The sequence below is a fragment of the Aureobasidium melanogenum genome (assembly GCF_000721775.1).
Source record: "Aureobasidium melanogenum CBS 110374 unplaced genomic scaffold scaffold_22, whole genome shotgun sequence".
NCBI lineage: Eukaryota > Fungi > Ascomycota > Dothideomycetes > Dothideales > Saccotheciaceae > Aureobasidium > Aureobasidium melanogenum.
In genome coordinates, this window is record NW_024470074.1 from 232,004 (window position 1) to 245,770 (window position 13,767).

Here is a 13,767-nt window from a genome sequence, read left to right on the forward strand (position 1 = left end):
AGGGACGGCATCAAGTTCGTGGCAAAACCTCGGGAATTCGACATTCACAGCAGCCGTGCAGTATGGCGTTGTCTGGACCAACCTTCTTCCCTTCCGATCATACTCAGCACCGACAATATCAGCCATTGACGACTCAAGTGCTGAGGAAATCCACAATCCTTGCGGCCTCACAGCATCGCATGATTCAGGAGGCACGACAAAATGCCCGATACTGTAAGATAATGTTTCGGGTGAGCCTGATCTTGTCAACGACCATGCATACATGCAAGCCTTCAATACCGGACGAACAGCATCCTCGCCTCGACAAAAGATTTGAAATAACTAGCCATTCGGGAGCTGAAAGCAATCACGTTGGAATTGGGCGTGCTGTTGGGTCGTAATGCATGTTACTGACTCTCAAAATTCAGGTCTCATGAGTAGTGCTTCAAGCACATGACGCCTTATCGCCTATGATGTGTGCATACTCGAGGTCTGCTATGGGAGGGTTTTCACCATAATTCAGGTCCATAGTATGTGCCATCGCAGATGTAGGTTATATGATGGCTAAGCCACAGTGACGCACAGCGGTGTTGTCTTTCACTCTGTTGGCAACGTCTGCAAGAAGTGTTCGCTACGTGAACATCAGGACAGGGTCAGGTTCTCTACCGGTATCCATTGCCGCTTCCTCCACATCCCGATGCCCTACGATAGGGCTCGTCCGCACATCCGAACTAAACCAGCAACCCCTCTTCGAGCATTATTATATATATTTCGAGCTCAGGACAATAGTTCTGCGGTTACACTAAATGCGGAGAGCACATCACGAAATGCATATCCTCGGTCTAGCAAACGGCACACCTTCTGGAAATTCTGAGATTCTACTCAAGGCCGCACTGACAGCGGCTACTGAGTCCGACTCCTCCATCACAACATCATGGATACACGTTCCTTCTATATCTATTCCAACGAACCCGGCACCTTTGGATAGTCCTGTCGGCTTTGATCTAGCTTCAAAGCTTAACGTTGCTTCCAACAATGCACCTGACGACCGAGCTGCTGTTCGAGAAGCTATCCTGGATGCCGATGCCATAATCGTTTCTACACCAACATACAGCCATCAACCTCTAGGCACATTAAAATTGCTCATGGACAGGATTGGAGGGCCTTCTCTAGATGTCACTTTTGGCAAGACATTCAACCCCGACAAACTCGATCCACGGCTTGCAAAACCTAGAGTATTGGGTTTTATAGCTGTAGGAGGCTCTTCGACACCAGATCAATTCACTATGGTGTTACCGACATTGCATCTCTTGTTTTATGCTCTACATGCCAAAGTGGTTGATCAGTTCATCGGTCAGGATCTAGGAAGTTCGGGTGCCGTCTGTTTGCATGCAGATCTGATTGCTCGAGCACAACGAATGGGCAAGAATCTTGCCAGCCAGCTTGGCAAGTCTTATGACGATACGAGATACTTGGGCGACGAAGAAGGCGGTGCATGTCCACATTGCCATTTGGTTAAAATAGAGCTTCTGCCTGAGCACGGCAAGAATGCGATTGGGTGTACGACATGTGGTACCAGAGGCCATCTGACTATGAACGAGCATGGAAATGTACTTCCAGTATGGGAGGAAGAATCAAAGTGGAGTTGCTTGACCTGGGCAGGAAAGCTGCAGCATGCGAAAGACATCGTGAGCTGGGCCAAAAGAGATGAGCCAAGGAAAGCAGATATCAAGGAAGGGCAAGAAAGATGGAAGCAAGTCGTTGTTCAGCAAATCAGCTTGCCTAGTCAGAAGACGGCACAGGCCTAAGTGCTCCAATGTGGATGTTGCCTCTCGTATGCAAATCTGTCTGCCGCTTGTTCAATCAAAAGAGCACACAACCTTCCACTATCTTCCCATTATGTCTCGATCGTTCGGCCCAATCTCTAATACTCTCAAATGAACTATAAAGCCCGGCATAATCGCACTTTCAATCAAGAAGGGGCATTGATACAAGTGTTGACGAAAAGAAGGAACAATAAAATTGCGACAGGGTGACCACCGCCTCATCTTTTTTTCTCTCCTTTTTTTCCCTTTTTCTTTCTCCATCAAAATCATCTCTCTTCGAATTTGAAAAACCACATCCCTTATACAAATGGGTCTTCGGCATTCGAAACCCGTGTATTCGTCATAAAGGGGCAGTCACAAAATTATACAAAACAGCTCGCGTGAGCAGACTCGTCATCAGTCACAAGCTCCAACGTGGTACAGGGGAAAGTGGAGAGAGAGGAAGGGAGAGCCCCATAGCCGTTAAAGCCGATGACCGATATCAGAAAGATTGCGACAACAACGATCAAAACAACAGGGATGCATCGAAACAACAATCTGGACGAAGTCGGGACTCGGCAAGTTGTGCCAATCGATCTGTATGATTGTATCGCCCTGATCGATAAGTTTGATAAACTTGAAACTTCGAGAGTGGGATAAAACTGGATAGACTTTTGTAGGGCAGAGATTGTGATCTTCTGGAGATGAATGGAGGACTTGCTGCTAGGTAGATGAAACAACTAGACTTGCTCTGCCCTACCGTAGACCTTCTGCAAGGCATTTGTGAGTAGGACCAAGTCCGAGGTGTGATGGGAATCTTGAAAAGGCATTGCTGATAACAAGAGTAAAGATTTTGTTTATCCTAGCTGTACACAAATGTCCATGTTGCTCCAAGAAACATGACGAGGAAGAGATTTGCAAAGAAAACATAAGATCAGCGCTATCGCTCCTTAACATTTCCCTCCTCTTCTGTTTGCTGAACAAATGAAACTCGGTATACAAAGGAAATTGCAAAACCACATATCAATCGATATCAACAGATGAAGATAACAAACATTGTTCGTGTCAAGACCTCAGACCGCATCAGCGGTAAGTTGCGCCTCAAGACGATGGAAGGGTATAAACAAGAAAAAGGACAACAGTAAAAGAGCCCAGCCCTTTCTAGATCGCAATGCTAAACCCTCAGGGTGGGGACGAAATTGTAAAGCCAAGCGCGACGAATAAACAATAGATATCCTGATAGATGAAGGCGGTGAGATGAACACGCCTCAAGCCGAAATCTAGGAGGATGGTGCACAGGTACACTTGTGTGAGATTTTTGGGGTTGGAAAGGGGATCATCAATGCCGGATTGGGGTCGTTACAGCTCAAAAGAGCAAGCACTCGCTAGAGACATCTAGTAAGCGGTAGGGTAGGCGGCACCCGAGGCGCCCGAGGGCCTGTGGATGGTGATGAAACCAGTGGAAGCGCAGCTAGAAGAGCTGGAAGAACCAGAGCTCATGGGGTAGTAGGGAGCAGCGCTGCTCTGCTTGGGGACAACGCTAGCGCCAGTGGCAGTGCTCTGAGCAATAGTGCTCATGGCAGAGTCAACAGTGACGTAGACGGTCTCGTTGGCAGTGACGGTAACAGTGGAAGCGGGAGCACAGCCAGCATCAGTAGCGCTGGCGCCAGTTCCAGGAGCTCCGTAGCTCGAGCCGTATCCAGTAACAGCGGCCTTCTCGCCCCAGAAGCTCAAGTAAGAACCGGTGGAAGTGGGCGAAACATAGACGGTGTTAGTAGTGGTGCTGGTGGTCGAGAGAGTGGTGGTCGAGGTCGAGTCAGACTCCATGCCGTAGCCAGAAGCAGCGGCCGAGGCCGAAGCGGCAGCACCTGAGGAGGCAGCAGGAGTGGCGTACACAGTGTTGGTCATGTAGGCAGTCGAAGTCTTGTGGATGGTGGTGGTGACAACCGACTTGGTCGAGCCAGAGCCGATGGTGTAGGTGAGAGTCACATCGGTGGTGAAGGTGGTGTAGGCAGTGACGGTCTCGGAACCAGTGGCACCAGCGGCGGGAGCGGAGGTAACTCCAGAGCCGTAAGCACCGGTACCGAAGGCAGCGTTGGTCTCGATGCTAGGGTAAGCAGAGACACCAGTGCTCAGGGGAGCGACAACCGAGCTGGAAGCAGCAGCGCTGGTCTCGACAGCAGCGGCAGAGCTCTCGTATGCACCAGTGGAGAGGGGGATGGCAACCGAGGAGGCCTCAACAGAAACGGCAGTGTTGATGGGAGCGACGACCGAAGAGCTAGAGCTGGACAGAGGAGCGTAGTTGATGGCAGCAGCAGCGGTCGAGGTCTGGTTGAAGTTGCCATAGTCCTGACGCTTGAACTGGTTGGCATTTGCGCCGACTGCCAAGGCAGCGGCCATGAGGGAAGAGGTGAAGTGCATGATGATGATGATGATATGTCTCGGAGCAAGTAGTACCGTTTAGGATGCGATTACAACGTCGAAGTCGTGAGAACTCGTGGGTATGCTGTATGTGCTGTGTTGGAGAGAATGTGGAGGCAAGAAATCAATTCCGCGCTCAAGGCAAACAATCAAAGAGTGACTGGTACTGAAAATGAGTGTGGTGTCTGAAGAGACGTGAGGACCGGACGAGAAACGCTTGGTAGTCTTGTAGGTGAGGAAGGAGAGAGAGGGAGAAGTGATGGGGAAGCAGCGTAAGAAAAGGCGATTCAAGATGCTGCCCCGTGTGGCACACAGGCCGGTGAACCATGATTGCTTGACCTACAATCTATACTAGCCTGCAGAAAGCATAATGACATTCAATCTACTGGTGAAGTGCAGGATGCAGTCTGCGGTCAAGGTGCGCGTTTCATCGAATCAGGCCGTTGTCGCGCGGACCACTTAGCGTGGCGATCTCCGGCTAGCGCTTTCCCCCTATCGCTTGTTCCTGAACGGGTACCTGACAGCGTGCAGCTTGGTCAATCTTCTGCAGACCCTTTTGCCCGGCTTATTTGCGATACACTGCGACCGCCGTTGTGTTTCGAACAGTGTATATCAAGAGTGGTGAATCGTCGCCGCCCCTATTTTTGTACTGTTGGACCACTGTGTAACCGTCATGGTCAAAATATAGCGACGTCCCGTCTGTTGCGGTCTTTTTTCTCTCCGCTTGTTGTTGACTGCCGAGTGGTGCATCTCATTTCCTTTGGCGCTCCTTGGCTAGCTTGTCCTCGACCAACAATAAAATCTCTCGTCGGCCTTTCTGCGTCGATCCGGTGATTTCGGCTGTCTGGTCCCGGTGTGTGCGTGGCACATGAATCCTGATCCACTATCTACAAAGTAGGCCAATTATCTGTCGCAATTCTTGCATGAGTCGCTGTGGTGGTCCGTTGCCCGGGTCTGATTGCGATTACGAACAAAGATCTCGACCCTACTGGTACGGGGCGTCGCGACATGCACCAAGCTATCGTGTTGCGTTATGTCTGTCGTCTTCTGCATCATGGACAAGAATCCAACGGCTATGCGACTAAATCTGTACGTAGAACGCTCAGCAATGCCGAGACCAAAGCTCGCGGACCACCAACAGAGCCTCGCGGCAACGTGAGCTGTCAGACTGCTCGATCCCAGACGGACCACAGTCTGCCATTCCCTCCAAGAACTTCGGCCTATGTTGACCTGTCCTTGTTTCGCTTAATGATACCCATTTATCACTACTCCGCAAGATTTGGCACAATTCCGATAGAGAAGGCTGACTGTGTCACGCATAAACCATGCTCGATCTTCCTTGAAATGAGGTCCTTGGATCTTCGCCATGGGGACAAGTGCTAGAGACGCCAGATCCTGGATCAGATCCTATTGATATTATGGCGCCAGGGGCCAGTTCATCTTGTTCAATATAAAGAAGTCTAGGAAAACGTACTCACCGTCTCGCCCGGGCGTCTGGCCATCTCAACACCTTTGAAACTTCTCCCAAAATTATTGTAAGTCCTTGAAGACCCTGGTAAACACGTAATGGTGCAAATATTCACGATCGCTTGTATTTCGAGAAGGAGCTACATTTTGACAGACGCTTCGGAAAATATTCACACGTGGGAGCTGGTGGCCTGAAGGACCAGACAACATGAAACAAAGTCATGAAAGACTGCCTCGTAAAAGCCAAGCTACGGCTCTTCCAAGCCGAGAATGAACACGGAAGCCCTACTGACAGCATGGGAGCTTTTGTTGGCGAGTCTCTGGGCCAACATTACCAGGCAGCCCAAACTTCTAACCAGACAACAGCTTCTACCAGTGACACTGATGACGCCGTGAGAAGTGCGTGATTTACAGTTCTTGAGCCAGCGGACCAGACCCGAGCTGGATAGAGACAACCCTTTGTCTGTTTGTTGTGATTCGCCATGCTGGGCTCAATATGTTGCGATCTAGTCTCAGGCGATAACAGATTAGGTCATGTTAGGACCATTGACCAGAATTGACCTCAAATCGTCACCATCATGTGTGGCTCGATCATTGAGCTCCAATGAGCTTGCAATTGGTATAACTTACACGGACTTAGACAAAGAGGCAACAGAAACACCTATCCTTGTCAATGTTCGTCGTCATGCAACGATAAGGACAAATCATTCGTGGAGGATTGTTATTGCGCAGGAGCACGATTTGAGACAGTGTTCTGCATGCGTATTCGATGAGACGCATGAATTGTTCGCAACTATGCGTTTGATGTAGTGTCCCAGTGCGACGAGGCTGACATCGCTGGCGGTGACATGCTGACCGCGAACTTGGCTTGGCGAGAAACAACCATGAGCTTTTGGCGACCACGTTCACTGGTTCTCCATCTTGAGGACTCGATGATCGACACCCTCTAGATGGAGGAGTTTTCGAGATCTTGGAAGCAACAGGCAGAAAAGACGGATGTTTCGAACTCCGTGCATGCTCCGCACCTTGATCTTTCTCGGCATCAACACGACTCGTTGCCGGCCATTGGCTAAATAGAAAGCGGTCGTGCAGATTCGCAAAGCAGACATAACAAAAATGTGCATAGCTTCGTTTTTCGGCCGGATTCGCCCGTCAGGATATGCAGAGCGGGCGGTATGAACAACAGCAGTACGCAAAGAGCCAGGAGACGGTATGTCCATGATACACCACGGATAAAGGGAATGACAGGTGCACGAGTTCAGTGGTAACCGCGTAAATGCAAGATCGCGTATGATTGGCGCAAAAACTGGGGGGATTTTATCCGCCAGGATCTGGGGAACGTTTTTCGAGAGTCGTATGGGCGGAGGGGTAAAGTTACAATGCGGGATGAAGGTCTGGCACGGCTTCACGGTCATGTTCGACGGAAAGATCTTCTGTAACGACAGCTTTAGGTCAGACTTGCCGTGCATGACGGACGCCTATCATCCTTGTCTGGCCGTGTCGACCAACCCTCGCGATTCTCTCCGTTAATCTTCCGTCCTCTCGAGTGCTTCCAACCTGACTTGGCCGCGCGAAGACATGGGAAGCAACCTGCTCCTTCCCTCACCGTCATCGCACAATCACCTTTGCTTCTTCTCTCGAGCCTGATCTCGCCGCCACTCGTCCATCCTACCCTCATCTTCCACCAGCTGTATATCGAGACACGGGCCTGAACAACAAAGCCGACCATGGCTACCAGAGTCCAGGTCGAGACGCCGACCATGTCTATCACGAAACCCCGGCCCGTCGTGGCCGTCGAAGAGATTCGAGGCCATGAGGAACCAAGCATTCTGGTCCTATACGAACGAGATCAAGAACACATCGTTGCAGAGATAGCCGGTGTGCTAGGCCAACAGTGGTGTCTTGTTGGTGCTGAAGACAAGAATGCTTCGCCAGTCGATGGTACTGTCATCGGTATATCTGACGCTTACGACCTATCACGAGTTCAGAGATGGCGTGGTTCCAGTACTGTCCTGGCAACTCACTGTCTAGACGCACCCAATCCGGCAGTCGGTTCTAGATCCTCTATCTGCGACTATGAGTATTTGTACACAACCAAGCCGTTCTTTAGGCGAGATTTGGCCAGGTTCCTTTCTTTCATTCTAGGCCAGATCAACCCACACAAGGACCTTGCGAAGAAGGCAAAAACAACTTTGATCTCCACAACCTTTCCTGATGTTCATGCTGCTTTGCCGAATCTCGACATTCTCTCAGTTGGTGCCGACGCCATAGAGCTTCGTGTTGACCTTCTGAAAGAGACCAAGTCTGACGGCTCCTTCAACGAAGTCCCTAGCTTGCAGTATGTCGGTGAGCAACTCATGACTCTACGCCAACGAACAGAGCTGCCCATCATATTCACTACTCGCTGCACGAAAGAGAATGGCCGTTTCCCTATGGAAGATCCTAAGTTATTCTATGACTACTTGTACCGAGCTGTCCAATGGGGCTGTGAGTATATCGACGTTGAGCTCTGGCTTCCTGAGGAACTAAGACGTAAGCTCGCTTCTCAAAAAGGAAACAGCAAAATCATCTCCGCCTTCCACGACTTCTCTGGTAACTTCAAGTGGACCTCGCCCGACGCGCAGCGGTTGTTCGAACAAGGAGCTGTTTACGGAGACGTCGTGAAGATGATCGCTCTCGTCAGCACCATGCAAGAGAATTACGAGTTGGAGTACTTCCGGTCCATAATTCAGAGTACCTATCCCTACCCGCCATTCTCTGGACTGAATATGGGTCCAATGGGCCAACTTTCTAGAGCTCTCAACAAGATTTTCACGCCGATAACGCATCCGTTGTTGCCTCTGATTGCTGCACCAGGACAGCTCAGCGCTGCCGAGATCAACTCTGCCCTCCACTCCATGGGTCAAATGCCAAAGCTCGACATGTATTGCTTCGGTAGCATGCGCGCCACAGGGCAAGCCATGTTCTTCGAAAAATGTATCAACGAGTTAAGTTTACCACACCAGCTTGTTTGTGTTGAACAAAGCTCCCAAGATGGTCTGGCCGCTGTAGTCAAGGTGCCACACTTTGGAGGCGCCTACATCAATCCTCCAATTGCCGCATCGGCACCCTGTCTTCCATCGATATCAGACGCAGCAGCTTCCATTGGCCAGATCGACACTGTGGTCGCTCGTTCCGATGGTGACAAGACAAGTCTCGTAGGCGAGAATGCGACTTGGAAGGGAATTCGAGCAACCCTTTGCCGTGACTTTGTCCCCTCAGCATATAGCGGACAAGCTGCGTTGCTGCTCGCTAGTCAAGAGTCTCAAGCTGCGGCTGCAATATTTGCTCTACGCAGTCTAAACATTGGTCCGATCTACACCATCGGCTTCAAGGTTCAGGGACCCTTGTCTGGGTTCGTCACCCCTTTTAGAGGACTAGAGGATGTCAAAAAGGTCGAGCAGCCTTCGGTAATCATCTCAGCTCTTCGGGCAGACAAATCACTCTTGGTCACGCCTCTGCTAAAGCACTACGGAAGCACCAAACAAGAGCTGCGAAGTGCTGCAAGGGTCTTCCTTGACCTGAGCAATGGACCTCGAAAAGGCGATCCAGTCGCGCTTGCCGAAACACAGGGCTGGACCGCATACGGCATCGCCGACGTCAATGCATGGACGACAGTCGAAACACTGAGGCTTTTGGTAGGACAAAATGTGCCCTATGACTTCGTGCGGCTTGCGGCTGGACGCAGTATCTATTAGGATTTGATGAGTGCATATTTGCTAGGCGTTCTGGTGCAAGGTCTACGACCTGGACTTACTATTTCTTGACTCCCTTGCTGTCTCGCTCTGTTGACCACTAGGTCCGTTCGAGACACCCTACTGTACCCTTGTTTATGTCTCTACAACCGGTGATAGCCGTCGCGGAAGAGGTGTTGCAGCATGTTGATATGTGGGCATAACCCTAACGAATGATCTAAAACCACGGCCACAGTTTCCATGATGTTCCATCTGATTGCCACTATCTAACTGCATCGCCCTTTCATGTCATCTTTGCAATAAGTTGTGTAATCATGTGAGATAGAAAAGGCTGGGATTGAGACGCTGGTCCCAAAGCAACAAATTAACCGAGACGTTAAGTTAGGGCTAGGTATTGATGGAACAAGTGGGCCCGAAGCTCGCGTGCGGAGACGGTCATCTCGGCTGGTTGAAGACCGATTCACCTTGAACAAGATTTGGGCCGAGTCTGGGGATCTGTTTGCATCATAAACGCGAGCTGGATAGAATGAATGAGGGGAGGGAGTATGCATAAGGGTGACGGACAGCCATGTGTTTGAGGTAGAAGCAGTAAACTATAAGCGGCTGTCCTCGTGGTGATCATACCGATAAATTGTGTACCGATATGGTGACGGCGCCCTTCATGCATCATTCCCCGCTCTTGAAGACGGTCTCCGCGACCACGGGGCGTGACCCTTGGGGCTAGAAAGTTGACGCTCGAGATCCGGGAGTCACAGCGCTCGTTAAGCTTCCTGATCCCATATCGAGTCGTTCTTCTACCTACCTTTCCAACATTCGTGATCATCAGCATTCCCCAGGCGCGAGACCACAGTGCTGGCTTCCACCTCTTACCTTTTCGACCGAACTTTATCATACAAAAGCTTATTCCTGCTCGAAAGGGCGCTGGCATGAGGCACACTCGGTTTACGTCTCGTTGGAGCTGAGCCGGTCGTCATTGTATCTTTGGATTGCTACAATGTCTCGGCCACAGATCGGTATAGATCGCTTACCAGTACGGCGGTCCAGCAATGAACCAAAGGAAGCCATGAACTGCAAGAGCTGTCGCAAAAGAAAGGTGTGTGTCTGACATGATCAAAGTGTCGTATGCACGAGAAACTCAGATTCTGCGAAGATCAAGTGCAACCGGCTGCGACCATCTTGTGAAGCCTGCGAAGTCTTCAACTGCGACTGCATTTATGGTATGAAGCCTGCATTCACATGCGCAAATATTCAATGGACTGACTCGATATGGTATGTAGATGCAGTACCCAAGAAAAGAGGACCCAAAACCGACGTACTCGAAGCCTTGTTGAAACGTGTAAATGGACTGGAAAAGAGGTTGAAAGATGAAGGAAAAGATCCGGATGAAGACACATCGGAAACGGCAGTCGCAGAAAGCGCGAGGGATGCAGTGGAAAAGAAATCATCCAAGAAGGCTCCTACTCCGCCAAATGCTGTGGTACCCGTAGCCGTCGAAGCACAGCAGATCCAGCAACAACGACCGCAACCCCCACAGCGCCATCCGAGCATCGGCTTCCCAGACCAGTTTGTGCGGTAAGCCCCTATTGTGACCGCCTTTTTCTTGTGAAGACACGCTGAGAGCCTGAAACAGCCCACAAGTGCCATCTGCTCTTCAGAACAACACTTTGCTTGATGCATATTTTGCGCGGATACACAGCAAACCATATTACATTCTTGATGAAGCTGCTACCCGCCAGAGATGGCAAACTGGACAGTTGCCGCCGAGCGTCATCAATGCCATCCATGCTGTCACTGCTCGGTGCGTATCGATCCCTGACGAGTTTCGCGGCAATGCTTCATCTGACATTATATAGATTTGCCCCTCAACATTTCGGTGGACACAATGCCGCAGTTCGTCATAGCGAAGAATGTGCAGTGCGAGCACGGAATCTAACGGATATCGATGACCCGACCATCGAGAACGTACAAGTCCTTTTATTGCTATCGAATGCCTTCTTCCAAGCAGGCAAAGGCAAAAAGTCATATATGCTTCTTAGTCAGTATCGCTGTACATGCAATGGATCAAGACTTGCTGACCATCACCCAAGCCAGCGCTATAAGCATGGCGTATGCGCTGAGCTTGCACCGCGAACTTCCTGCCGCTCTCCGCATCTCGCCCAACGAACGAGAAGGACGTCGCAAACTCTTCTGGACTTGCTATATCATGGATCGCTTCCTGGCTTCTGGATCCAAGCGACCTTCTCTCATCTCGGACGAAGCCATCTTCTTACGACTACCCGGATGGCAAGATGACTCCACCTCGATACCCTACGAAGGCAACTTCTTCTCCAACGGGACGAACCTACCTATGTCTGCGGCACCGGGAAGACTACATCAGAGCGGTGGATCCATGCTGATCGAGATTTCAAGAATACTAGGCATCACGAATCGTTATCTTGCCGCTGGCGGTGTCAAAGGCGATTCGCACTTTCCCTGGCATGCTCACTCCAATTTGTCCAAGATCCGACAAGATCTTGATACATGGGCTGCGGGCGCACAGGATGCATTTTTGTCGATTGAAACACTGTTCGGCCAGCCCGAAAGTCAAACACTGGTCCTGAGCAAGTTGGTTTACCACCTTATTCACTGTTTGATATATCGACCATTCTTACCCATCGATTTGAGTGAGCTCTCTGGTTCTGGCCAACATCAATCCTGGCAAATAGAAGCGACAAATCTATGTTTCCTGCATGCAAACGCCATCTCAGAACTGACTGAGATAGGCAAACATTCGTCAATAACTGATTGGCCAGCCTATGTTGGATACTGTCTTTGTACTGCCGGTACAGTCCACGTTCATGGCGCCCATTACCCGAGCCGAGAGGGAGACGTTTTCACCAGAAGCGCCGAGTTTTTGTCGAAAGAGATGTCTCAACTATCTGAGATGCGCGTCGTTTGGGCTGGCGTACAACACCAACGAGAGACGCTGCAGACTGTTTACGGCTGCCATTCTCAGCTTGTGAAATCGCTAGCTACCAATCCCATGCGATTCTCGCCCGTCTTCCAAATGGAAGACTTTTTCGATCGCTATCCTGGGCATTTCATAGATGGAGCTCACGTCACCTTCTCTGACATTACCGTTGAAGCTCTACACGAAAGCCTACCAGCTTACAATGGCTTCAACAACAACAATCAGTGGACTTCACAGCTCCAAAATCCACTTTCTACTTCCTCTTCTGCCACGGCGACAGTCAAGTCTTCTGCAAAACTCAATAACGATTATCATGTATCTACAGAAAGTCGCAAGCGCCGCCGCACAAACGACGCCACGAGCCCTCCAGATTTCCCTGCAGTGATTCACGATGCAGCTCTAAATCCCTTATCACCAGACTTTGCCAACCCCTTGGCCTCACCGACCGCTACTGCTCCCTCCTATCCGCCTCATACAACAGCGGTAGATGAAAATCAAACCTTCACTCAGAACGCTCTTTCACCATCCTTCTCATTCTCGCCCTGGCAATCCAATCTTTCTCTTTCGATGGACCCGAACCTAAATCCAGCACAGTTTGACAACTTGTTCAGTATACCCGGGCAGAATACGCAGACAAATGCGATCTTCGACCAACAGACCCCTGGAGGAATGTCTGCTAATGGTAGCGTGAATACTGAAGGAGACAAAGATCCGTTTATGAGTTTGCTTGAACAATTGGCTGAGAACGAACAAACTGGCCATGGAGGACCTAGCGACTTGGACTTTTTCCTGTCTTCGAATGGTCAAGGTTGATTGCTCAATCTTGTTTTGCATAAAGATGTAAAGAGTTGTACAAATTTGAACAATGTATAGTAGTAGTTTCGTTTTTGCCGGCGTTTTTGGTAACGAACATGAGCAGAGCATCGATGCCGTTGATTAGATAAAGAGACGGCAGCAACACACGATACCACTTTTTTTTCCATTCGCATGTATATAATTGATGCAAGCTTGTACCAAACAGATGTGACTTGTTTTCATAAACTCCTTGCCATACTCGCACAACTACTCCCTTTGACAAATAAAGACCATTGCTCGAGTCGATCAAGGCCTTTACGATACATTTTTATGTGAGAACTCGACCTAGTCGTTGTGCGTTAGGAGTCGAGGCAGATTATACTGTTTGTGTCTCTGTATACAGAAAGGTTCCCTCTATAGCATTCCCAATAGCTGCAGCTGATCAGGCAGACAAGCATGCGAGCTTTATAGCTGGGAAGAGAGACCTAGCATCCCGGATCATGACTGCTGTATGCCATCGGGACTTTGCTGGTGTGGATTCGTGTGTTTCTAAGTAGGAACAATTGCTCTAGTCATTTTGGTATGTCAGGTAGTGCTGAAGCGGTAAGCTACATAC

At 49.9% G+C, this 13,767-nt stretch overlaps 5 protein-coding genes across 5 annotated transcripts; 4 read left to right on the plus strand and 1 right to left on the minus strand.

The window, feature by feature from the left end:
- Window positions 1–806: 806 nt before the first annotated feature.
- Window positions 807–1,787, plus strand: M437DRAFT_87158 (flavo protein; the record flags this gene model as incomplete). Its single annotated transcript, XM_041028592.1, has 1 exon — window positions 807–1,787. One exon carries the CDS (start codon window positions 807–809, stop codon window positions 1,785–1,787), a length of 981 nt encoding a protein of 326 aa, XP_040876997.1.
- Window positions 1,788–3,179: 1,392 nt separating this feature from the next.
- On the minus strand, window positions 3,180–4,205 carry M437DRAFT_77742 (uncharacterized protein; the record flags this gene model as incomplete). The annotated part of the gene is made up of 1 exon (XM_041026869.1): window positions 3,180–4,205. One exon carries the CDS (start codon window positions 4,203–4,205, stop codon window positions 3,180–3,182), a length of 1,026 nt encoding a protein of 341 aa, XP_040876998.1.
- A 1,688-nt stretch (window positions 4,206–5,893) lies between these two features.
- Window positions 5,894–6,482, plus strand: M437DRAFT_68595 (uncharacterized protein; the record flags this gene model as incomplete). Its single annotated transcript, XM_041025139.1, has 2 exons — window positions 5,894–6,071; window positions 6,313–6,482. 2 exons carry the CDS (start codon window positions 5,894–5,896, stop codon window positions 6,480–6,482), a joined length of 348 nt encoding a protein of 115 aa, XP_040876999.1.
- Window positions 6,483–7,399: 917 nt separating this feature from the next.
- Window positions 7,400–9,409, plus strand: M437DRAFT_77743 (aldolase; the record flags this gene model as incomplete). The annotated part of the gene is made up of 1 exon (XM_041026870.1): window positions 7,400–9,409. One exon carries the CDS (start codon window positions 7,400–7,402, stop codon window positions 9,407–9,409), a length of 2,010 nt encoding a protein of 669 aa, XP_040877000.1.
- Window positions 9,410–10,394: 985 nt separating this feature from the next.
- M437DRAFT_55629 (uncharacterized protein) lies at window positions 10,395–13,169 on the plus strand (the record flags this gene model as incomplete). The annotated part of the gene is made up of 6 exons (XM_041022909.1): window positions 10,395–10,499; window positions 10,557–10,623; window positions 10,684–10,973; window positions 11,062–11,204; window positions 11,260–11,441; window positions 11,494–13,169. Coding segments are annotated over 6 exons (2,463 nt in total), but the record flags the coding sequence as incomplete, so codon positions are not given.
- Window positions 13,170–13,767: the final 598 nt, after the last annotated feature.